This window comes from Arachis ipaensis, chromosome B10, assembly GCF_059453495.1.
Source record: "Arachis ipaensis isolate K30076 ecotype BB chromosome B10, ASM5945349v1, whole genome shotgun sequence".
NCBI classification, from domain to species: Eukaryota; Viridiplantae; Streptophyta; class Magnoliopsida; order Fabales; family Fabaceae; genus Arachis; species Arachis ipaensis.
This window is the reverse complement of record NC_142435.1, coordinates 3,095,758-3,119,690: the sequence shown is the minus strand read 5'-3', so window position 1 is coordinate 3,119,690 and position 23,933 is coordinate 3,095,758. Positions and strand designations below refer to the sequence as shown.

General features: G+C 37.5%; 4 protein-coding genes and 1 pseudogene across 6 annotated transcripts in view; all 5 read left to right on the top strand.

The window, feature by feature from the left end:
* The first annotated feature begins 510 nt into the window (after positions 1-510).
* Positions 511-6,565, top strand: LOC107622890 (protein STICHEL-like 4). 2 transcript variants are annotated; one of them, XM_021114203.2, is made up of 9 exons: positions 511-782; positions 1,056-1,321; positions 1,445-3,570; positions 3,692-3,911; positions 4,201-4,749; positions 5,094-5,476; positions 5,573-5,646; positions 5,818-5,881; positions 6,172-6,565. In XM_021114203.2, exons 3-9 carry the CDS (start codon positions 1,522-1,524, stop codon positions 6,262-6,264), a joined length of 3,432 nt encoding a protein of 1,143 aa, XP_020969862.1. In that variant the 5' UTR covers positions 511-782; positions 1,056-1,321; positions 1,445-1,521; the 3' UTR covers positions 6,265-6,565. The 2 variants fall into 2 exon arrangements, with proteins under 2 accessions (XP_020969862.1, XP_016180444.1); XM_016324958.3 differs by having other exon boundaries at positions 5,094-5,646.
* A 951-nt stretch (positions 6,566-7,516) lies between these two features.
* LOC107624186 (fasciclin-like arabinogalactan protein 11) lies at positions 7,517-8,686 on the top strand. The gene has a single exon (XM_016326665.3). It carries the CDS (start codon positions 7,624-7,626, stop codon positions 8,470-8,472), a length of 849 nt encoding a protein of 282 aa, XP_016182151.1. The 5' UTR covers positions 7,517-7,623; the 3' UTR covers positions 8,473-8,686.
* Positions 8,687-12,699: 4,013 nt separating this feature from the next.
* LOC107621764 (fasciclin-like arabinogalactan protein 11 pseudogene) overlaps positions 12,700-23,933 on the top strand; it is a 94,629-nt pseudogene continuing 83,395 nt past the window's right edge. The window contains exon 1 of the transcript XR_015903477.1: positions 12,700-13,784. The product of XR_015903477.1 is annotated as a fasciclin-like arabinogalactan protein 11 pseudogene (transcript). The remainder of the gene's footprint in view (positions 13,785-23,933) is intronic.
* On the top strand, positions 20,316-21,092 carry LOC148578962 (uncharacterized). The gene has a single exon (XM_088502274.1). It carries the CDS (start codon positions 20,316-20,318, stop codon positions 21,090-21,092), a length of 777 nt encoding a protein of 258 aa, XP_088358400.1.
* Positions 21,129-21,827, top strand: LOC148578961 (uncharacterized). The gene has a single exon (XM_088502273.1). The coding sequence runs from the start codon at positions 21,129-21,131 to the stop codon at positions 21,825-21,827; it is 699 nt and encodes a 232-aa protein (XP_088358399.1).

Sequence of the window (23,933 nt, the reverse complement as noted above, 5' to 3'; positions counted from 1 at the left end):
AATTTAAGAACTAAACCTTATTTCACCCCAAAAAAATGGTGCTTTTCTAATTATTCATAATAAATATTTTTAAAATTTATTTTAGTGGAGAAACTCACCAGTAAAATTTAATTTGACAAATTTAATTAAATTATCTTCTAACCAGTTTTAAATATCAATTTTATATGAAGTTAATTGTACTCCACCTATGTTTTCACTTAAATAGCATAAATTTAGATTAACTTTTAAAATATTGACTTATTTTTTAGGTGAAAACTCAGGTGCAGTCGACTTCATCTAACGACTCTGATAAAACATCTTGTTATTATTTAGGTGAAAACTCAGGTGCAGTCGACTTCATCTCACGTGAAGTTAATATTTGAGAGCTGTTAGATGATTTGACTGATTTGACTAAATTTTCATCTAACGATATCAACTTTACTTAAAATTCACCTGAATTTTTACCTATTTTTTAATATTATGTAATTGAAGGAAAAAAAAATATAAAATGAAAATTGAAATTGCATGCTTAGCAGCAAATGGACACACCGCTTTATTTGCAGAGAGTGTCCTGTGTTCACTGTCCTCTCTCTGTCCACAACGGATCCATACCTCCCTCTCAAGTTTCAACCCTCACCACTCACCACCCCTTTCTCTCTCTCTCTCTCTACACTGCTGAGTGAGTGTTTGAGTGAGATATGGGTTGGACTATCGTTTTCTTTCCCTCGTGAAGTGCATGTGAACCTTGCTGAGAGATCTGGACACCTTAATAATCCAAAAGGTCTTCTTTCTCTCTCATTCAGGTGATTCAACTCTTCTTCCTCCCTTCTACTTCCACCTTTAGCTTTTATTTTTCTCTCTCTCTCTTTCCTTTTTTTGCTTCCCACTGTTGGAAATGTTACATCATTTTCTTTATGCTCCTGCTGCTTAGTTAATTCTCGCCTCTCATTTCTTCAAACACTGGCCTGATTGGTGCTTTCTGTGTTTTATGCACTTCTTTTGAGCTTTTCGGATAACGGGGTCTTAGATTCTTCTCTTTTGCATGCTTGTTTGACCCCAAAATTGTTCCTTGTTAGGTGTTTGAAATTTGAACTTCCAAGCTGGCTTCTTTGCTGCACCAGCACAAAGTTCACTCTTTTAGCTTTTTCTACCTTCGTTTAGCTCAATGGGGTTAGAGGAATACTTGGTTTTGTTTATGGAGTGTGCCGTGTAGCAACAGGGAAGTTCTGTTGAGTATTGATTAATAATTCCTCCACTTGAAGTGTGTTTCTTGTGTCTTTGTGGAGTTAAGTTTGCTTAATGGGATAATTGGCTGCAAGACCTGGTGTTTCTCCCCCTTTTGGTGAGTTCAATTCTAACCTCATTTTTGGATTTTTGCAAGTAATTAAGGGGTGTTCACGAATGTGCATTTATGTTTCCCTATTGTTTTTGCTGAAATATTTGTGAAAAATTGGCTCATGTACAGGTGAAAATGCGAGATTTTTTATCTTATGTCTTTGATTTAGAAGAGATATTGGTGTCAGAAAGGTTGGTGTTCTGATAATGACTAGGGCTGTCCGCAATAGGGTACTCAAGGATGCGAATGGTGATGTCAGTGATCATCTACGCAATCACATACATTTAACAAATTGCATTCACTTGAAGAACCACATGCACAAGAACAGCCCTATCCTGGCTGATAGGTCCCTCATGAGGGACCTTGTTGTGCTTCAGAGGTCACGTTCACTCAGGGACCCTTCGGCCAGCCCTCAATCATGGAACTCACCTTCTGTGGTTGATATGCTTTTCAAAAAGGTTGAAAATGATGTCATGCTCCATGGAGGAAGAAGGTCTGTGGGCGGGGAGCGCAGGAAGGAAGGGAGGAGGTTGTCCGGAACCTCGCCACCCTTGGTGAGCATAGGTACATCAAGAGTTGCTCCAGGTGATGCTAGTAGAGGCAATGATGGGGTGCCAGCAACTAGTGAGCGTAGTAGCAAGAGTGGAATTGGGGATGGGAAGAGAGTTGGGAGAGAAGAATCTGGTAGAAAGAGTGATAGGCCTGATTATGTGGATGTTAGTCAAGAACAGCATCTAAGTCAAGCTGCCAAAACTTTGTCTGAAGATGTTGCTTCAAGGCACTCTGAATCTAAAGGGAGAAAGAAACATAAAGGGAAAAATGTTCGAGATGTTCAAGTTAAGACCCTTTCTGAACAGCTTAATGATATTCCGTTGGATAGTGATGATTTAGCATCATCAAACATCCATTTTCGTGGAAGGTTTCCTAGACAAGAGAAAATCATTGAGGAGGCAGAAGCCAGTGTGCGTGGTCATGGAAGTCGGGTAAAGAGGCGTAAATTTCGAAGTGCAAGAAGAGCTCGGGTGGCTACAGCATCAAGAGATACTGGTGCTGAGAATGAATTGTCTGTGGCCTCCAACTCATTAGCTCATGGTTCAGCCCACCAGAGATATCACTCAGAGGAGGCTGATGAGTTCCTAGATGGAAATGTTACCAGGGCTCCAAAAAATGGTTGTGGTATTCCATGGAATTGGTCCAGGATTCATCATAGAGGTAAAACATTCCTTGACATGGCAGGGAGAAGTTTTACTTGTGGTTTATCTGACTCAAGGTTAAGGAAAGGGTTAAATGGCAATGGAAGAAATATTTCTGAAATGCCTGTGGCATCTGAGCACTCAGGATCATCTACTAAATCTGATGCAGAGGCAATGCCTTTATTACTTGATGCATCTGGGAGCACTGAAAATGCTTGTTGGTCCCATGACTATTCCGGGGAACTTGGTCTTTTTGGTGATAACTTGTTCAACCGTGATATTGATTCTGACCTTGCTTCTGAAGCTAGATCTGGTGACCAACATAAGTTGAGAGGGAGTCGTCATGGTAGACATCAAAGCTTAACACAAAAGTATATGCCGCGAACCTTCAGAGATATGGTTGGACAGAGTTTAGTGTCACAAGCTCTTTCGAATGCTGTAATGAGGAGAAAAGTTGGATTGTTGTATGTGTTTTATGGTCCCCATGGCACCGGAAAAACTTCCTGTGCCCGCATATTTGCCAGAGCATTGAATTGTAACTCTTCGGAACACCCGAAACCTTGTGGCTTTTGCAATTATTGCATGGCACATGATATGGGCAAGAGTAGAAATATAAGGGAAGTTGGCCCAGTCAGTAATTTTGACTTTGAGAGCATCATGGATCTTCTTGACCATATGATTGTATCCCAGCTCCCATCACAGTACAGAGTGTTCATTTTTGATGACTGTGATACTTTATCAGTGGATTGTTGGAATGCCATATCAAAGGTCATTGATCGAGCACCTAGACGTGTGGTTTTTATCCTTGTCAGTTCTAGTCTTGATGTCCTGCCTCATATAATAATATCCAGGTGTCAAAAATTCTTTTTTCCAAAGCTGAAGGATGGAGATATTATATATACATTGCAGTTGATTGCAACCAAGGAAGGTCTAGATATTGATAAGGATGCCTTGAAACTCATCGCATCAAGATCTGATGGATCGTTGAGAGATGCTGAGATGACCCTTGAACAACTTAGTTTGCTTGGGCAGAGAATATCTGTTCCTCTTGTTCAGGAACTGGTAAGTTGTTTTCTGTTAGCACAATTCTGTTTTTCATTGATCATTATATTCTGCTATCAACTGGCATTAATATTTTTTGTTGCTATGGATAACTTGCTTTGGACTTAAATTCTTTCTTCAGGTAGGGCTTATCTCTGATGAGAAATTGATTGATCTACTTGATTTGGCATTATCTGCTGACACAGTCAATACTGTGAAGAATTTGAGGGTGATCATGGAAACTGGTGTTGAGCCATTAGCTTTAATGTCACAGCTCGCCACAGTAATAACTGATATACTTGCTGGGACATATGACTTCACAAAAGAAAGGCGAAGAAGAAAGTTCTTCCGGAGACAGCCGTGTGAGTAAAAGTTATAGATTTTATCAAAGTCATAAATTCATTGCAAGCTGAGATGATACTGATAATCTTAGACTTAGTTCTTATATCTGAAACAAATGCAAAAATTTAATGCTGAACAATTCCAAAACTGGCTATCCTTGAAAAAATGTTTTTCTTTTTGGTTTTATACACTTGTCGGTGTGGAGACAGAAGAAGGGAGACTGGGAGAGCCTTAATCTGTTTTCATGTTGAAAGATATTTATTTCATTACTATCCTTTTACAAACTGATGATGTTGATTTATGTATCAGTGTCTAAAGAAGACATGGAAAAGCTTCGCCAAGCACTAAAAACATTATCTGAGGCTGAAAAGCAGTTGAGGATGTCCAATGATAAGCTTACGTGGTTGACAGCTGCATTGCTTCAACTTGCTCCTGACCAACAATATGTGATGCCTACTTCATCTGATAATAGCTTCAACCATAGTCCCCTAGATCTAAACAATTCTGGTGTGAGAGAAGCAACCAGAATAAATGGAAACCCTGTTGAAATTTCCAGCAAAGCAAGGCAATTATCAGTAGATTCTAGATTAGAAAACTTCCATGCGGGACACTCAGCTAATGGTATGACAAAGGATCCTAGTACAGAGAAAAGAAGACTCAGTGTGTCTGCTTCTGCCACTCAACAAACTTATTCCCATATGGCCAACAAGAGTAGAATGAATGAAAGGCAGATATTGAGTAAAAACCATAAAGGTATTGAAGAGATGTGGTTAGAGGTTCTTGAGAGGATTCAAGTTACTGGACTGAGAGAATTTTTGTATAAAGAAGGCAAGCTGATCTCTGTCAGTTTTGGAGCAGGTAAACATCAATTCCTCGCTGTTCATTTTTGCATGTTGCTTTGTGAAGAATTAGGGTAAACTGGTTTATGTATTTGATTACACTTAATGTTAGTCAACTGAAGGGCCTTGTAGCAAAATGCATTGAAAACTTGCTTTTGGGTTCGTCATAAAGTTAACAGTGATTTTTAATCCAGTTATGCAGCTTTTTATTTGCTTTCATAAGTAGCTTTCTTTTTGGTTTAATGTGTTGATATTGCTGTTATTATTATGGTAGGTTGCTTATGTGTCTCCCTCCTGTTTTTGTTGTTTGTATTGACAATTAGTTACCATTTATCTAATGTTAGTGGATGCAATATTGTGCAGCTCCAACTGTGCAGCTAATGTTTAGTTCTCAAATGACCAAATCCACGGCTGAGAAGTTCACAGGTCACATTTTACAAGCATTTGAATCTGTCCTTGGAACATCTGTAACGATAGAAATTAGATGCGAGTCAACTAGAGATGCAGGCTCAGCTGTTCAACTTCCTCTTACATTGCCTGCTACTGATGATAGTTCGTCACAAATTAGAGAATTAAGTGGTGTCAGTGTCGCTCGAGCTCATCCAAGGGGTGAAATCATAGAAGAAGCAGCTTCTCCAGCAGAGCACAAGAATGATGCACAGCAAGTTGATGCTCATGCAACATCTTACAGAAGTGTAGAAGGTTCAAGTATAGGGCAAGCATCAGCTTCCCAAAGAAATCCAATAGTTAAGTCTCACTTGGACCGCAGAAAGCTTAGGGAACAAGGTCAAAGTAAAAGTATTGTAAAAACTAAGGTATCTCTTGCTCATGTAATCCAGCAGGCGGAAAGCCAGCGAAGTGGGTGGTCGAAACGCAAAGCAGTTTCCATTGCTGAAAAGCTTGAACTAGAGAATCTGTATGTTGCTTCTTTATCCATTTTCTTTCTATGTGTAAACTTTGTAATTCAAGGATGGTAGCTTGCTTAGAATCTCCATTAGCCTGGGTACTAGTAGTGTTTTTCTGTTTCAGTAAACTAGTAGTGTCTCTTTTGTAACTGCCTACTGATTCTAAAATTCTTACTCTGCAGGAAACTGGAACCAAGATCAAGGAGCTTACTTTGCTGGAAAGCATCAAGAGCAACCCGTCAGAAGGTAATCATATTTTGCATGATCTAATTTAATGTTAGAATTCATACATGAACCTTTTTTCTTTGAAGTAAATAAGAATAATAATATTTTATCCACCATCAAGAATATATTCAAACTTTTCAGGCAAGACTGTTAACTAGAAATACAGCAGTGTTGATGCATATGTTTGTAGTTTTTATGCTTCAGCTTCATATGTGGTGATTTTTGTTGGTGAAAGTGCATATTTTTAGATTTTGTTTTGCATTTGCTTTGATTACTATACACATTATTGATTTATTTGATTGCATTGGCAGCTGTCCCGCTTGAAAATTCGAACCCGAAAACCAAGAGCATTGCTGAAGTTAGTCTCATGTGGGAGATGTCTCTCTTCAAAATCTCCAAGATAGTTTTGGGAATCTCTGAGAAGATCCATCCCACTGCCATTGTAATTTGTATTTGCCTGTATTTAGGCCGGTTTTTTTTTTCCTCCTGATGTTATAGGGTCCAATTTCATAAGGCCAATCCTTATTTTCATTTAATCTAATAAAAAGCATGTAGTTATATATCTAATGAAGAAAAATTAGGAATGTAGTTGATGTAGTTATTCCATTTTAGCGATAAGATGTTGTATATTTTTCCTTCCAGGCATAAATTTGATGAGAAATTTAAATTTAGATTCAATTCAAAATTTTATTAACTACTGTGGCAGTATCTTTTGTTGGAGCTCTATTAACTGGTCTCAATTATTGCCTTGGTTGTTCTGTTGAACAGAAAATGTAAGCAAGAACTTGTCTTATTTCAAGACAAATCTGTGAGTTCAGTCTTGTGTCTTGAACCCATTTTTGTTAATTTGGTTTTGTATCATATTGAATAATGATAGAGGACTATAAAAGCGTGCATATAAACAGGGTTTTGAAATAGTGAATGGTAAACAATACATTTCAAGATCTGATGCATGTATATAAGGAAGCATATACTTTTCTGATTCTATTTAGAGGGAAACAACATAGTCCATATATATTGTTCATGTGTAGTTGTGTACTTAAACTCGCTAATGAACAAATGATTCCTAAAGAGAAAAAAAATTTAAACCATCATAAGATGAAACATTGAAAGTAGAGAGGAACCAATGACTAATGAGTGTAATTCATATAAAGATATCAATCAATACCAAGATTATTTATGTACTAAAATTATGCTAAACGGTGATGATAGAATAACTTTTTTTGTGTACTTTTTTTAAAGGAATGAATCTTAAATGAGTACAGAAAAATGACTATTCAAATTTTCTGTATGTAAACAAGAGAAAATTATCATATAATATGACAAACATTTTAGCACAAACAGTTACAATAAGCTTATTATATCTCTCTCAAGTGAATTGATCTAACATCTTTCTACCCAATAGAAAAAGGAGATGCTGCCTTATCTGTAAAACTGGCATCTTTTTTAGTATCATCTCACAACTAATTGGGGTTCATTCACTAATCCATTCCCTGCATTTCCAAGCAAAACTGTCATGACAGATAAGATACATAGCCTCACTCCCCTTTATAATAGAAGTCATTTTCATAACTAAAACCTTTTACCTAACCCATCATTTCCCTGTCCAATATACCATCTATAAAAGCCACTTCCTCCCCTTCAATTCCTCACAGCAAACACTCATTGCAATAACAATTAGCCTAATCATTTGCATATTGCATCTACCCCAAAAGCAGCAAAACAATCTACAAAACTTTCAAGCTTCAATTACCAATAAGAAAATGAAGCAAAGTATCATCTTTTCACTTCTTTTAGTACTACTTTCTCCCATATTTTCCACCATCACTTTAGCACAATCACCTGCTGCAGCTCCTAAACCCCCAACAAAACCAAAACCTGCACCAGCAGCACCAGCTGCAGCGCCAGTGAAGCCATTAGTCCCATCACTTCCACAGTCACCTACATCCGATACTTCTTCGGGCGAAGACATCGTCAAGATCCTAAGGAAAGCGAAGAACTTCAACACAATGATCCGTTTATTCAAGACCACCCAAATCATCAACCAAGTCAATGCACAACTGGTGACATCAAAGACCGGAGGCTTAACCATCTTCGCACCGGACGATGGTGCCTTCTCTAATCTCAAAGCAGGGTTCTTCAACTCCCTAAGCGATCGCCAACAAAAGGCATTGATACAATTCCATGTTCTTCCAGTTTATGTATCAAGCTCCAATTTTGATTCTCTTAGCAACCCTGTTTTGACTCTGGCCAGTGATAGCCCCAATGGTTACCAACTTAATGTGACTGCATATGGTAACAGTGTGAATATCTCAACTGGGGTAGTGAATGCAACACTCACAGGGATTGTTTACTCTGATAAGGTGCTTGCTATTTACCATGTTGATAAGGTGCTTATTCCCTTGGATTTCTCTAAGCCTAAGCCTATAGCTCCGGCACCGGCTTTGGCCATATCGCCGAAAGCTGATAAGGATAACTCCACTGCAGAAGATACTGATCAGGGAGATTCAACAAAGGAGAATTCTGGGGCATTGAAGTTGCTTGGTGTGCAAGGAACAATGTTGGTGTCAATTGGTGTTGCTTTTGCTGCAGCACTAACGATTTTCAGTTGATGAAGGATTGAAGTGAAGTTATTAGAACAAGAACTGTGCATGATTTTTGTGAATTCTCTATGTTGTTTGTTTCTTTTTCTCTTTTGGTGGCTTTGTCTGCATGCATTGGGGTAGGAAGAGTGCTTGAAAGCTGTATGTGAATCCCTTTGGCTTCTTTCCTTCTTTTGTCTTCAAATATAATTTGAAAAGAAAAAATGATTGTTTTGTTGTAAAAGGTTTTGAATTATGCATTCAATCGTTTAATCTTATTATTGAAATCAATCTTGCTCTTGCGGTAATGAAGTATAAAAACCTGCTACTAAGGTACCAAAAAGATAAGGAGACTCGAATTCGTGACCTCTTAAGTAAGTATGGAAAAATGATGCCATTTGAATTATAACTCATTGACAATTTTTAATGTATATATAACATTTTTTATTTCTTCCTATAAGATTTTCGTTAGTATAATTTGATCTATCTGAATAACTTTTACAAACTGGTCCATCTTATTTTCACAATGAGTTTGCGTAAATTCTCAAGTGTTTTTGCATAAAATGAAGCAAAATTGCTTTCTTTTTTAGGTGTGAATTGAAAGGATATCTTTATTGAAATAGCTACTTCCTTATATCCAATTGATGATACCTAAAAATAAGAACATCAATCACTCCTTTCATGTCGCTGCCAAAAAAAAATCACTCCTTGTAACGTTAGCAACAATGATTGGAGAAAAAACAAATGATTTTACAGAGTACATTAATGTAATTTTGTTCCATGTATATACATATTGATACATCCTTCTTAGCGTTCTAGTTATTATATCGATAACGCTAGAAATATAATAACTAAAGTAATTATTTTATTGTTGAGAATAAGTAGTATGACCACAATCCAATCAATCACGTGTCAAATAATTTGTTATTATTATTATATTAAAATGTTAATATAATAACGTCCTTGATTAAATTTAGAGATTTATCATTGTGATAGTGATCACAATATTGAGAGATAAATCTTTTATAATTTAATATAAATTGTTCTTGGTCATAGGATTATTAAAAAGAACATTAATAATCCGAAAAGATCAATATATATATAATGGTCTTCATTGGATGAATATTAATAGATCTCATTTATTAAATTATATATATAGATGGTGCATATAGAGATATGACCATTGAACTGACTCACTTTGAGAATTCCTAATGGTTATAATTACCGTATATTTGTCAATAGGATATTTTCAAGATGAACACAGTAATAGAGTTTCCTTTGACCTGCGACTGTCATAGTAATTAACAATGTATTTATTATACTTTGATTCCGGACACCTAATACCATAGGGTGCTAGTTGAATGGATATTGGGTATGATTTAAATACTTGTAGAATTAATGATTAGTTAATAAGGAATCCGTCAACTCTCGGTAAAGAGTTTGAGCTCTATGATTATAATGACTGAGATGAATAAAACCTTGGCCAAGGGGATTGAATGAATGAATAAATGAGTTTCTTAGGTCATTCACAGTTCATTATAATAATGGTAACAAGTTAGAGTTTGACAATTAAACCATACTCTAAGGGTTAACCAAGAGCTGGAAAGATGGAAGGAATTATACTTTGTTCTTCTAAGGTTCTTAGTAAAAATATATTACTTCATACTATCGGGTCGTTGAGGAGTGTTGCTAGACGCCAACCTTGATTAATAAATTTGGTATGACTAATTTACTACCCGTTTAGTATTGAACCTATGGGGTCACACACTAACGAGTGTTCTAATCTTTGCTGTAGAATTATTTAATTATTAATTTGATTTGATCAAATAAATAATTATATTAATTCAAATGGAATATTATTATATTTTTTGCTAGCACCAAGAATATAATAATAGTATGATAATTGAGAATATTATACGAGATTTGAGAATAATTAGATATTCTATTTCTAAACTTGAATTCTAAATTTGGATGAGATTCTAACTGATTCTGTTTTAAATTGAGTTATGATATGATTCATAAATTTGAAAGATTCAAGTTTAAAATAAGAGATAAGTACGATTTTGGTCCCTCACGTTGAAGGTCAGAATCGAACCCGTCCCCGATGTATATTTTGATTTAAAATCGTCCTTAACGTGTTTTTTTCGTATTAAAATCGTCCTTTTTATTTTTTTGGACAAAAATACCCTTCCCCCACCCGGTCTCCCCTTCCCGCCTCCCTCTCCCCTCCCCCACCCCCAACCCCACCCCCGGTCTCCCCTCGCCCTCCTCCTCCCCTTCCCCTCTCCCCCACCCCCACTCCACCCCCACTCCACCCCCGGTCTCCCCTTTCCCCCTCCACCTCCCCGTCTCCCCTTCCTGCCACCCCCACCCCCACCCCACCTTCGGTCTCCCCTTCCCCCCTCCCCCACCCCCGGTCTCCCCCTCCCACCACCATCCACCCCCACCCTCACAACCACAACCACCACCAACCACCAACCACCACCACCACCAAGAAACAGGAAACAACACCACAACCACAACCACCACCAACCACCACCACCACCAAACAGAAACAGAAACAGAAACAAACAGAAACAGAAAACAAGAAAGCAGAAGCGAGGCGGAGGCGGCGACGTGAGGCGGCGAGGCGGAGGCGGCGAGGCGTGAGGTGGCAGAAGCTAGGCGGAGGCGGCGAGGCGAGGCGGCAGGCGGACTCCAACGTTCTTCCCCTTCGCCGCCGCCGTCCTCCCCCTCTCCCCTTTCCTCTTCCCTTCCCCCCACCCCCACCCCCACCTCGCGTTCTTCCCCCTTCCCCCTTCGCCGCCGCCGTCCTCCTTCCCCTCTCCCCTTTCCTCTCACCCTAAACCCGCTTCTTCTCCGGCTTCTTCCACTTCCCCTCCTCCCTCTCTTTGCCGCCGGCGCCATCCCCCCACCGTAAACCCTTCCCCCCTTCCCCCTTCCCCCTTTCCCCCTCTCCCTTCGTAAACCCTTCCCCCCTCCCGTACGCGTTTTATTTTTTTTTTATAATTTTATAATTTTTTTTATTTTAGGGGTAGTTTAGGAATAAATTAAAAAAATTTATTAGAAAGGACGATTTTAAATTTAAATGCGACTTTAAGGACGATTTTAAATCAAAATATACATCGGGGACGGGTTCGATTCTGACCCTCAACGTGAGGGACCAAAATCGTACTTATCCCTAATAAATAACAAGATATGATTTAAATTTGAATTGAGAATCAAATTTAAAATCAGTAACAAATCTCATACTATATAGATGTATGCCAAGAGTAGAGGAATGTGAAAGAGACGAGAATAAAACACAAGAGTTTTATTCCTTTACCTCTACATACATAAATGTATGTGAGTCTGATTCTTGGAGAAGAATTTAATGGCGTGCAAAGAGTTGCAAGAGGTTTCTCAATTTAGATCAGATATCCATTGGTCAAGGAGTTGACAGCAAAGGTTGGTCTCGGTGTGGATACGCATAGCGCACCATCGAAGGAGAAAGTGATTTTTACTAAAGCGTCTAGAAGTATTTAGATCTGATTTATATATTAAATTATTGGAATAAAATTTAAACACAAAATAGATCTTTAGGATTATTTTTTTTTCTTCTGCTGCGTATTATGAACACATGGTAATGCTTCATTTATTTTATTTAACATCCATAAAATATTTTGAACAAACTGGAAATAAAATTGCAAAGAAAATATATGTCGTTATGGTTATTGTTGATATATCTCCCAAGTCCCAACACATCAATCTCAATCTGATTAGGATGGGATATATTATATTAAAATAGAGAGAATTAGGTGGATACATCTGAGAAGGTATAGTAGGTCCAAAGTGTGATTCTTAGTTCCTCAATCCTTTCCTAAATAATCTTTCATAGGGTGCCACTTATCTAATGATTTGATTCGGTTTCCCTTTCTTCCCTGATGGATGGATCGGAGTAATTAACTCACCCTATACACACACCAATCATGAGTTGAGAATTATATTAGTTTTCCAACTGCACTGTAATATTAAAAAAATGATAAATCATTATATCTAACTATATATAAATAAGTTGACAACAAAAGCATTTTAGAAACATCATAGCATATCAAAATATATATGATGTGAAAGCAAAATAGTTGCATGCATGCATATTAATCCTAATCCTAATGCACCATCATTCACAGCTAAGAAATGTTCCAACATAAGTTCTTTAATCTGAAAAAGTAGTTATAACTAAGCCCTTTTAACATATCCAATTAATTAATCTCGCTAATTACTACATGCATCTGTCCTCATTCCTCATTATATAATGGCAATCCCTTCTCTCACTTTCCACACAAATTAATTAACACTAACACTACTACTAATAAGTAACACAAAAGAAACTAACTCTCATCACTGAAAAGTGAAAAATGAAGATCACAAAACAACAACAACAACAACCTCTCTTCTTTTCTGTCAAATTTCTACTGCTATCACTAGCACTCACCACCACCACCTTAGCCCAACTCCCCCCAACCCAGCCCGCTCCATCTCCGCCTACAACCACCGCACCATCCCCAGGATTCAGCACAGTCCCCCTTGTACCGGTTTCACCAAGCGGCGCACCCATCGCAGCGGCCCCAAAAGCCCCCACCATTGATATAATCCAAATCCTGAAGAAAGCAAAAAGATTCTCCGTCCTCATCCGCCTACTGGAAACCACACAACTCATCAACCAGCTCAACTCGCAGCTCGTAACTTCTGGTTCTGGAGGGTTAACCCTCTTTGCACCCGAAGATACCGCCTTCTCAAAACTCAAACCAGGGTTCTTGAACTCCCTGAGTGACAGAAAGAAGGTGGAGTTGTTGCAGTTCCACACGCTCTCTTCCTTCATCTCTATCTCCAACTTCGACACGCTAACCAACCCGGTGCAGACGCAGGCCGGCGACGACCCTCAGAGGCTTCAGCTCAACGTAACCACCTACGGCGGCAGCCAGGTCAGCATGACCACCGGCGCCGTCAATGCCTCCATCACCGGAACCGTTTACACAGACAGCAAACTCGCCATATACCAGGTGGACAAAGTGCTTCTCCCTCTGGACGTAGTGCTTCCCGCCAAGGCTCCGGCACCGGCGCCAGGGAAGGCTAAGGCTGACAAAACCAAGCCATCCTCGTCGTCGTCGTCATCCTCCGGTGAAGGGAAGGCTTCGCCCACAGAAGGTTCATCAAATGGTGGTGAATCGAAGGGAATGTGGATGGGTGTTGTTCTTGTTGTCGTTGTTGGAGTGACTACTATAATAGGTTGAAGATGAAGGATTCAATGGTTTTGTTGTGATTCGATTCTCTTTAAATTTATGTTGTTTATGGTATGTTAAGTTGTGATATATATTTTCTTTTCCTTTATGCTTTTCTTCATCCATTTATACATCATATTTATTTTTCATGTTTCAGAGGAAGTTGTCCCCTAAATTAAATTTTAGAAGGTTATATTTAACTGTGTTTATATAGTTTTTTGGACTATTTGAGAATGTTCTAAATAGTTTTGGAATGTTCTAAAATGTTTTAAAAGGTTCCAAAATACCCTAAAAAGTTTTAGAAGATTCTGAAAAGTCATAAATTATTCTAGAAGAGTGTGGAAGTATATAAAAGTATGAAGAGTAATATGAAAGAATTTATAAGTATTTAGAGAAATATGAAAGGATAGATATTTATAGTGAAGATTCTAGATGATTAATCTAGATCGATGATTAGATTTAATCCTAACCATCTATTAAAGAAATGAATGGCTATAAATAAGAGTTAAGAGTTGGTGTGAGTCATAAGTATGAAATAATTATAACAAATACTTGAGTAATAAATTATTCTTCTACCAAAATTTTCTTTTTTTGTGTTCTCTTGTATACATTGGACTTATTTTTTTGTTTTAATATTAGTTAATTTTTTAAATTATTTTTTATTTTAAATTCTTAGATTATAAACTTTAAAGTCTTAGATTTTCAAAATAGCAATAAAAAACGTTAATTAACATGACCAATAAAAAGTTCTGATAAAATTATGAGTCATGCTTTGAAGTTTTGGGCTTTCCACACAATAGTCCACTACTATTTCTTGGATCAATTATTCATTTGCCAGCCCAATAACTTATTAGATCACTAATCTTTGCCAACACTTCTATTCTCATGACCAAATTATGTATACTAGCTAAAGTTAATTTATGGTTTTACTTTTTAAACATATAAAAATGATAAAAGTGAAATTAGTTGACTTAATAAGTAATTTATAATTTAGTTAAGAGATTTTGGAATCAAGTGTCAGAAACCAGAAAAAAAAAATTATGAATTATATATGATAAAAAAATATTTTAAAAAAATTGTACACCAATTCTTTTGATATACTTATAATAATAGAGTACAGACGAAAGGCTTCTATCTTTTAGCTTATGTAATCAAGGTTTAAAATCCGATAACTATTAGATACACATTTCATTTCATTAGGGTTTTATGACGGCATTTGTAGTAATACATTGCTTTTATTTTTTAGATCAACTTAATTCTATTTAGTAGATGAATAAATAGAATCATTCATCATGCCATAAAATTTCTTCGGTTTAATTACTCTGTTGGTTCCTATAATTTCATCAAATTTTTAATTAGGTTCTTATATTTTTTTTTCTTTCAATTGAGTCCCTACATACACCGCTTTAATTTTGTAATTAAGTCCTTTCTAGTATAAAAAATATTAGAGTTAACTGAATATTTCTTCGCAAATTGAAGGTATTTATAATTAAAAACTTAATTTAATGTTCGACCGCATATATTTTGGTAAAAATATTATGTTAATTTTAACATTTTTAATTTGAAAAAGACGTAATTACAAAATTAAAAGTAGTGTAAGAACTAAATTGAAAGGAAAAAAAGTATAAGGACCTAATTAAAAATTTGGTGAAACTATAGGGACCGAAAGAGTAATTAAACCAATTTCTTCCCAATCCTTGCTAATCATAATTTTGGAGTTGGAAATATTTTATTGGTGTAAATACAAGTTTGCCGTATCAAAAGTAGGGACACACTATACACATAAGAGCAAGTGAAATTAAACCAACTTATTATTTGTGTAACTCCTTTTGAAAGTTATATATATATATATACACCAGAGGTACAACTTTAACACTAGTTTAATTATTTTGCATTGACCACTTCCAAGTCCAAGATAGAAGATACATGCATTTCTCACTTCAGTACTGTTCCTATGATGGCAAATTAAAAACATATTGATTTCATGCATCTCCATTAATTGGTTGTAGACTTGTAGATTAATCAAACCGTTATTTAGGGTAGAAAAAGACACTAAGCTAGCGTGTAGTTCAGAGTTTATAGCCACATGAAAAGACAAAGCAAAACAGCTAGCCACTACTAGTTTCCCACCCTACATTCCTTCTTGCTTCTTGTGGCCAATTTGGTTCCTTGATTTTATTGATTTAGCGCTATATATTATTAATTAATTTATCGTTATTATTATTATAGCGCGTATAGCAGCAATATTTATATTATTTTATTGAAATAAAATTGTTGACTAGTTGACTTTGGCATTCCTTCGGGTATAGGTAAGAAAATTGTGTGTTAGCAACGATCTCAAATCTGCGTGGTCGGTCATTTTATTGGCCGCGAAGAAGACAGCAACCACACAAATGAATCCCTTTTCCTTCTATATTTTATGACAAAGTTTTTGTTTTTGTTTGGTTTTCTAGAGGCATTGCCTGCCGCCACACGTTCTCATTAATCTTTTCGTCGCAAATTATTTGAGTAGTTGATTCCAAAAATTAGCTCGTTCTATTCGGTATTTAAATTTGTTTTTTTTTTACAAAAAGAATTATACGTTGCCTTTTCCAAAAATAGTAGCGGTAAATACTTACAAAGACAATCAAATGCGCAAGTTAAAAAGAATATATAATAATAAAGATAATATTTAGAGTGAATAACGTATGGTAACTTAACGAGTCACTTGTATTTATGAAATTGTTAATGCTTATAGAAAGTTAGAATATCTACGATAAAGTTAGTCTGATTTTTTAGTAGGCAGTTTTTAACTTTGGACGAATAGATTTTGTTCATTTTTATTTTTTTTTTAAGTATTAAAACGGAGTAGTTTATTTTTATTTTATTCATGAGATGTTAATTGATTTAGATTTCAGTTTATAAATATATTTAGGGGTGGCAACAGGACGGGTAGGGGCGGGTTTTTGCTCTACCCGATCCCGTACCGCCATACAATAATTAGCATAAAACCTGTTCCATTTCTATCCGCAGGTAGTAAAACATTGAACTCTAACCCATTTCTATAATTATTAAAATCCAATAAATAAAACTAAATTTTAAAATTTATATAACTATCATCACATACATAACATAAATTAAAGTAAAAATTTAAATATGATACAATATTATTGATCATTTACTAATTATTTTACATATATTATATATATAGCGGGGCGGGTAGGGGCGGTCATTATCTAAACCCGACCCTGCTCCGCCCCTTTCCAAGAACCCGTCTCGAATGGGTAGGAACGGGGTGGATACCCACAAATTTGGATAGTATTGTCATCTCTAAATATATTAGAGTTGGGTTATTACTAACGGATTGGATCAGTACTAAATTTCTGTTTTTTTTTTCCAGCTTATAAAATGCGTATAAATCTTAGAGAGATAAATAAACAAATAACTTAATGATATTATTTCTTATAAAACATAAGAACAATTCTAATACTATTTGTTACCGTATCAGTATGTGCTTAATATTTGCCCAAAACCCTAAAATAAGGAGAAGCACCCCGAATCTTCATGTCCCAACGCTTGCCACATGGCAAAATTTCACGCATACAGATAATCTTAATGCACCCTTCGTGTGGGTTGAACAAGCATAAAAAGCTCAATTTTTTTTGGAAGAAAATTAGTAAAATTTTATGAAAAAATAAATCTTTTTCAAGTTAAACCTAATTTTGTAATTGTCTTAAATGTCATCACTAAAGAACTTTTTTTTTCATAACTTAAAAAAAAATATATATGAAAATGATTTAAGACACCAAACAACAACCCTGCATGCTTTGAATTGGTTTTCTTACGTAGATATATATATTAGCTTCTCGTATCAATGCGGTGACTTATTGATTTATTTATTTATTAAAGATGAACTATTAAAGAGATGAATAGTCCATAGTCAGAGATAATAATTCACGTGGTTTTGAGTGTGTATGACGTTTTAGTCGGCGGATCGGGTAAGCTAATACCAAGTAATAACCGGAATCAGTTCGGCAGTTTTTTAATTTTTCAACAAATATAATAGCTGCATGTGCATATAATAACAAACAGTTTCATAGCTAAAAACTTCGAATGTGTCCCCTGATTTTGGGTGTTTAGGGTTCTTGAGGTAAACGAATTAAGAGCCAAATGCCACCAAGCAATAGGCTCGCCAGCAGTCACGGATTAATAAAACGAAAAGAAAAGAAAAAAAAATAATAAATGCATAGCCTTGATAATAAAATTGAACGCATATTATTCTATTAGTGATATTAATTTTAAAGTGTATGTGATAAGCAGCATGCGTTATCGTTATTCTTCCACAACGTGCTTTTGTTGTTACGTTGTTATCCATGTTTGAACAGTTAAAATTAATGGTGAAAAATAATGAGTATAAATATATGAATTAATTAATTAATTAGTCGGCTAAGAGCGAAAGGATATTCAATTAATATATTCATTATTCATTTAAGCATGTGATTATTAGAAAGTTTTAATATTGCGACCATCATGAAATCACTCTTCTTAAACTCTCTAAAATTGATATAAAAAAATAGTTATATTTTTAATATTATTTTAAATATTTTTTTGATTTACTTAATTTTTATATAGATCTTTTTTTTTCTCTCTTTTATTTATCTTATGCTAAGTTTTTCACTCTTAAAATTCATCAAAAGATCGAAATCTAAACCTTTTCGATATAAAATACTCATTCTAAAAATTTAAAAAAATAAGAAAATATAATATGAATGATTATATCTCTAATACTCTTCTTCAAATAAGAACTTCAATTCTTTTTAAATTTGCTTGATTTTTGTATACATTTTTTTTATTTTTATTTATCTTAAGCTATTTTTTTATTTTTGAGATTTACTAAGAATATTAAACTCTATAACATAGAGCTTATCATGTCATGTGAAATCACTTCTCTTCAAAATTTAAATTAATAGGAGAAGATAATATAAATAGTTATATTTCTAAATTTTTTTAAGCAATAATCCATTTTTAATTAGATCTGTTTGATTTTTGCATAATTTTTTTATTTATTTTATATTATTTTTTTATTTTTAAATTTTATTAAAAATTAAACTCTAAATTTTTAGATATAGAATTTAGGGTAAAAAACCTAAACAAGCCAAAGGGATATCAAATTTACACAAATAAGCCAAAGCAAAATCTGATTCATCAATCAACCAAAGGACATTTCTATATAGTTCGAACCAAATAGGTTCGAACTAACTTTCCAAGTAATTCGAACCAAATAGGTTCGAATTACACATGTTCCCATAGCCACATAATTCGAACCACCATGGTTCGAACTCAACCTCCATAATTCGAACCAAATAGGTACGATTTACACGTAAATTAATTCGAACCAGCTTGGTTCGAATTACACAGACCATATTTCGTACTAGCATGGTTCGAATTAGTGAGGAGGAGAGCTGTATATATATGGTGTGAAGGTGGGTTGATATCATTAGAGTGGGGTTACATGGCTAGTGAGGAGAGTTTCGCTGTGTTGGTTCACCACAGAGGATCCATTAAGAAGAAAACTCGTTCCAGTGTGAAGTTCACTGATAAGGATCCTCTCTGTATTATCGTCATGCCTACGACGAGGTATGAGGACCTTGTTAGCTCTGTACTGCTGAAACTCGGTCTGGAAGGTGTGAAACGGGTTAAGAAGTTTTTTTATCGATTTCCAATCACGGTGCTCCAGAACACCGTAAAGTACGATTGTTTCACGGTCGGGAGTGATGAGGACTTGCAGATCATGTTTCATTGTCGCCGGCAGTTTCCAGAGGTTAGGACACCGTACCAGAACTATTGACAAAGTTGGTTGATGCGGTGTCCAGCTCGGTGGGTTCGAACTGGAATACCACCACTTTAGCCACGGTAGCCGGTTCTAGCTCCAGACCTGCCGTTGCATCTTTCTCCGTCCCTGCGTACGAGCCACCCATCCAACCTGTCGCCTCCCCTCCGTTCGCTGTTGATCTCATCGGCAGTGTAGGCGACGAGGTCGGTGAAGGTGGGTATCTGCCGACATCTTTACAGTGTGCTGCACCGGCTGGGGTTGGAGATGGATTCTTGGATGATCCAAAGGACGATGATGTCGAGCCAGATATGATTGCTGATGACAGTGGCGATGATGTTGGAGCAAGTGAGCCTGCTAGGCCGGGCGGTGGTTCTAGCTCTGGCACGCAGCAGTATCCTCCACATTTTTTCTCTTTGGACTTGGATGCCATGAGGCAGGAGGGGGTTGCTGGGCAGCCGGCTGGATTTGGCGCTATAGATGCTGAAGGGTCTGCAGGTCTGACAGAGTTTCAGGTTGGTCAGCAATTTCCGGATAAAGAAGAGGCCCTGTTAAGTGTCAAGACTTACAGCATCCGGCGAGGGGTACAGTACAAGGTCGTGGAGTCTGACTATCGCCGGTATGTGGGCAAGTGTTCTGAGTTCAGCAATGGGTGCACATGGTTGATTCGGCTCAGTCTCCGACAGCGCAAGGGGATTTGGGAGGTCAAACGTTACAACGGACCGCATACTTGTCTCGCCACCTCCATTTCCAGCGACCACAGGAGTTTGGATTACCATGTCATATCGGCATTCATTATGCCAATGGTGAGGGCTGATGCATCCGTCAGCATCAAAGTACTCATAAATGCCACCACCGCACACTTTGGGTTTAGGCCAACTTACAGGAGGGTCTGGTTGGCGAAGCAGAAGGCTGTTGCCCTCATCTATGGTGACTGGGATGAGTCGTATAACGATCTCCCAAGGTGGGTGTTAGGAGTGCAGTTGACGATGCCTGGTACTGTTGCAGTGCTAAGGACGAGCCCTGTTCGTGTCGGTAGACAGTTGGACGAGTCTCGAGCTTATTTTCACAGACTATTCTGGACCTTTCCACCATGTATCGAGGCATTCCGTCATTGCAAGCCCCTAGTTAGTATTGACGGCACCCATCTGTATGGCAAGTATGGGGGAACGTTGCTTGTCGCGATTGCACAGGATGGGAACTCCAACATACTCCCTGTTGCATTCGCATTAGTCGAGGGTGAGAATGCTGAGTCGTGGTCCTTCTTTCTCTCCCACCTGCGTGAGCATGTGACACCGCAGCCGGGTCTGCTGGTTATCTCGGACAGGCATAACGGCATCAAGGCCGCCCTTGAGGCTCCTGACGGAGGCTGGTTACCTCCGTCTGCATACCGGGCATTCTGCATTCGACATGTTGCGGCAAATTTCGCCCTCACCTTCAAGGGCAAAGACGCAAGAAGGCTACTTGTGAATGCGGCATACGCTAAGACCGAGGTCGAGTTCCAGTACTGGTTTGATATTCTTAGGACCGAAGACCCGGCGATGTGTGACTGGGCTAACCGGATTGAGTATTCCTTGTGAACACAGCATTGTGATGAGGGGCGTAGATTCGGACACATGACGACGAATATATCTGAGTGTGTGAACTCGATCCTCAAGGGTGTCAGAAACCTTCTTGTGTGCTCGCTAGTCAAGGCAACATACGGAAGGTTGGCCGAATTATTTGTTCGCAAAGGGAGGGAGGCTGAGGCGCAGATGGGTACCGGACAACAATTTAGTCAGCACTTGGTGAAGTGTATCGAGGCCAACTTGAAGACGGCTAGGTGCTTCACGGTAACTGTGTACGACAGGGATAACTCCGAGTTCACCGTCGCAGAGACAACTCCGACTGGTTCTTTCTCACTGGGTACCTACAAAGTCTCGCTTGCATCTCACACATGTGACTGCGGATACTTCCAGGCACTTCATTTCCCGTGTCCCCACGCACTGGCATGCTGTGCCTACTCACGGCTTACATGGGAGCCTTACGTCCACCAGGTGTATCGTCTTAGTTCGGTCTTCAGTGTGTATCAGATGGGTTTCACACCTCCCATTCCGGAGGGTTTCTGGCCACCATATGACGGGCCGACTGTCATCCCTGACCCCAATAAGAGGCGTGCGAGAGAGGGTCGTCCCAGGTCCACTTGGATACGGACCAATATGGACGAGGCAGATCCGAACCGGCCAAAGAGATGTGGGCTTTGTCGGCAGCCCAACCACACACGTCGGAGTTGCCCGCAGCTCGGAGGAGCAGAGCACACACGGAGACATGATTAGGTGTATTGGTGGCTTTGGTACTTTTGTTATTTCAATTTCGCGTTTAGATTCCACTATTATCGGTTTTCTTGCTTGTAGTTGGTGACTGATAGAATTTGTTAACGTTAGTGCGATGTACTTTGAATGGGATTTTAGTTAATGAATAAGTTCTGTCACCGCAGTTTTAAATGAAATGTATGTCTAATGCACACCGGCAAAAATAACTTTACGAGTTTTATTAAAACATGATGCGGAAACTATGTTCGTAACTTAAATTGCTTGCTGGAACGAATTCTGAGTAATTCGAACCAAGCTGGTTCGAATTACTTTGTAAATATTTCTTCAGTGTAAATCAAACCTATTAGGGTTCGAACCAATTTGGTTCGAATTATGTTGCTTTGTTCTATACGTGTAATTCGAACCTATTTGGTTCGAATTACTTGGAAAGTGAGTTCGAACCTATTTGGTTCGAACTATATAGAAATGTCCATTGGTTGATTGATGAATCAAATTTTGCTTTGGCTTATTTGTGTCAAATTGATCTCCCTTTGGCTTGTTTAGGTTTTTTACCCTAGAATTTATCATATTATGAAATTATTTTTTAAAAAAACTTAATTTAATAAAAAAATATGAATAATTATATTTTTAATCATTAATATAGTCAAAATTAAAATTGTTCTTGTATGGATACCTGGGGGGAGAGCTCAGTCTCTGGGAGTCGACGCCGAGCTATTACTTTCGGTGCCGACCTTCAGGCCTTATGGTAATCCGAGCTCCACTCCAAGAGGATGTCCAATCGCGTAGAGCTTTGAGCAAGAAACAGGGGGAGTGTACCTGCAAAGGCACTCCGAAGCTTAAGTTAGTATTGAGAATTCAATATATCTTTAAAATGGAAGATCATACCTTTTTATAGGTGATAGTGTATAAATCGGTTATGTTCCTATTTTATTGTCTGTATTAAAGAGCAATAATAAGGGTAAATGTCAGGTTGGACGTTTCACATTTGTGAAGCAGTCCGTTGAGCTGATCTGTAACATCACTTTTCAATAAATGATATTGATTGTCGATTAGTGGCTGCAATGCCGATTTAATGACTGTAATGCCGATTTAATGACTGTAATGCCAAACTGTAACACTGATTTTCTGAGGAATGATGTGAATAATGCCGAGTTATGAATAGTAAAGCCGATTTATGATATTGGATTTATTATGGCCGGACCATAGCCCCCAAGCTTGGCCTGGGAAAATGTTTAATGAAGTAGGTTGAGCTTTTAATGATGTGTGAATTGGTTGCTGAACAGTTCGGCGTGTGGTTTAACCTTGTAGCCCCCAGGTCAAGGTGCTTTATTGAACAGTTACTGAGGCTATAAGCATGCATGATTAGGAAAGAGAAATAGTTAAATGAAGGTATTAATGAGTTTGCATGTTTCCAAGGTGGGTTTATTGGTTTTGACACGACTGATTTGATGGGAAGGGAAATTTTGGGTTTAAAGTGAGTGAATTTAAAGTTTTGGGAATTCTGAAGGGTTGCATGCTTGCTGTTTTATTTTCCTCAAGTGTTATCATCCAAACAATGAGTAAAAGAGGTGAGTTACTCTTGGTTATTTTTTGTTTTTCTGCGTAACCGTTGCCTCTTCTTCTCCTTTTCTGCTTTTGATTTTTCAATGGGTTATGAGAAAGAAACGAAAGGGAAGATAGATTGGTCTTATGACTGGGTGAATGATGATGTAAGGGATCGTGTCTCTTTGTTTCTGGATGTTGGTGCTGTGAATCAGATAGATAAGTTGAAGGTTGTTAGGGCTAATTCTGGGATTCGATTGGAACTGTTACCCTGTACTGTGGATGATAGGGTTTTTCATAGAGGGGAGGGTTTTGAGCATTTTTTTATGTATAGCTCTGTTTTGGAAGAACTGAGGGTGAGAATCCCTTTCAGTGATTTTGAGTGTAAAGTTCTGAGGCAGTTAAACTGTGCACCTTCACAACTTCACCCCAATGGTTGGACTTTCCTTCGGGCGTTTGAGGTTCTGATGAAATTTTTGGAGGAAAATCTGTCAGTGGAGCTGTTCTTCTCATTGTTTCGGGCGAAGGGAGTTTGGAAGGAAGAGTTGGCTGTAAAAGTTGCTAAGG

Excerpts from the sequence above, each read along its gene's own strand:
- LOC107622890 (XM_016324958.3), top strand. The coding sequence starts at position 1,522 with ATGACTAGGGCTGTCCGCAATAGGGTACTCAAGGATGCGAATGGTGAT. Across the intron at positions 3,571-3,691 it reads TTCCTCTTGTTCAGGAACTG|GTAGGGCTTATCTCTGATGA; the intron begins GTAAGTTGTTTT and ends TTCTTTCTTCAG. Across the intron at positions 5,647-5,817 it reads AAGCTTGAACTAGAGAATCT|GAAACTGGAACCAAGATCAA; the intron begins GTATGTTGCTTC and ends CTTACTCTGCAG.
- LOC148578962 (XM_088502274.1), top strand. The coding sequence starts at position 20,316 with ATGGTGAGGGCTGATGCATCCGTCAGCATCAAAGTACTCATAAATGCC.
- LOC107624186 (XM_016326665.3), top strand. The coding sequence starts at position 7,624 with ATGAAGCAAAGTATCATCTTTTCACTTCTTTTAGTACTACTTTCTCCC.
- LOC148578961 (XM_088502273.1), top strand. The coding sequence starts at position 21,129 with ATGACGACGAATATATCTGAGTGTGTGAACTCGATCCTCAAGGGTGTC.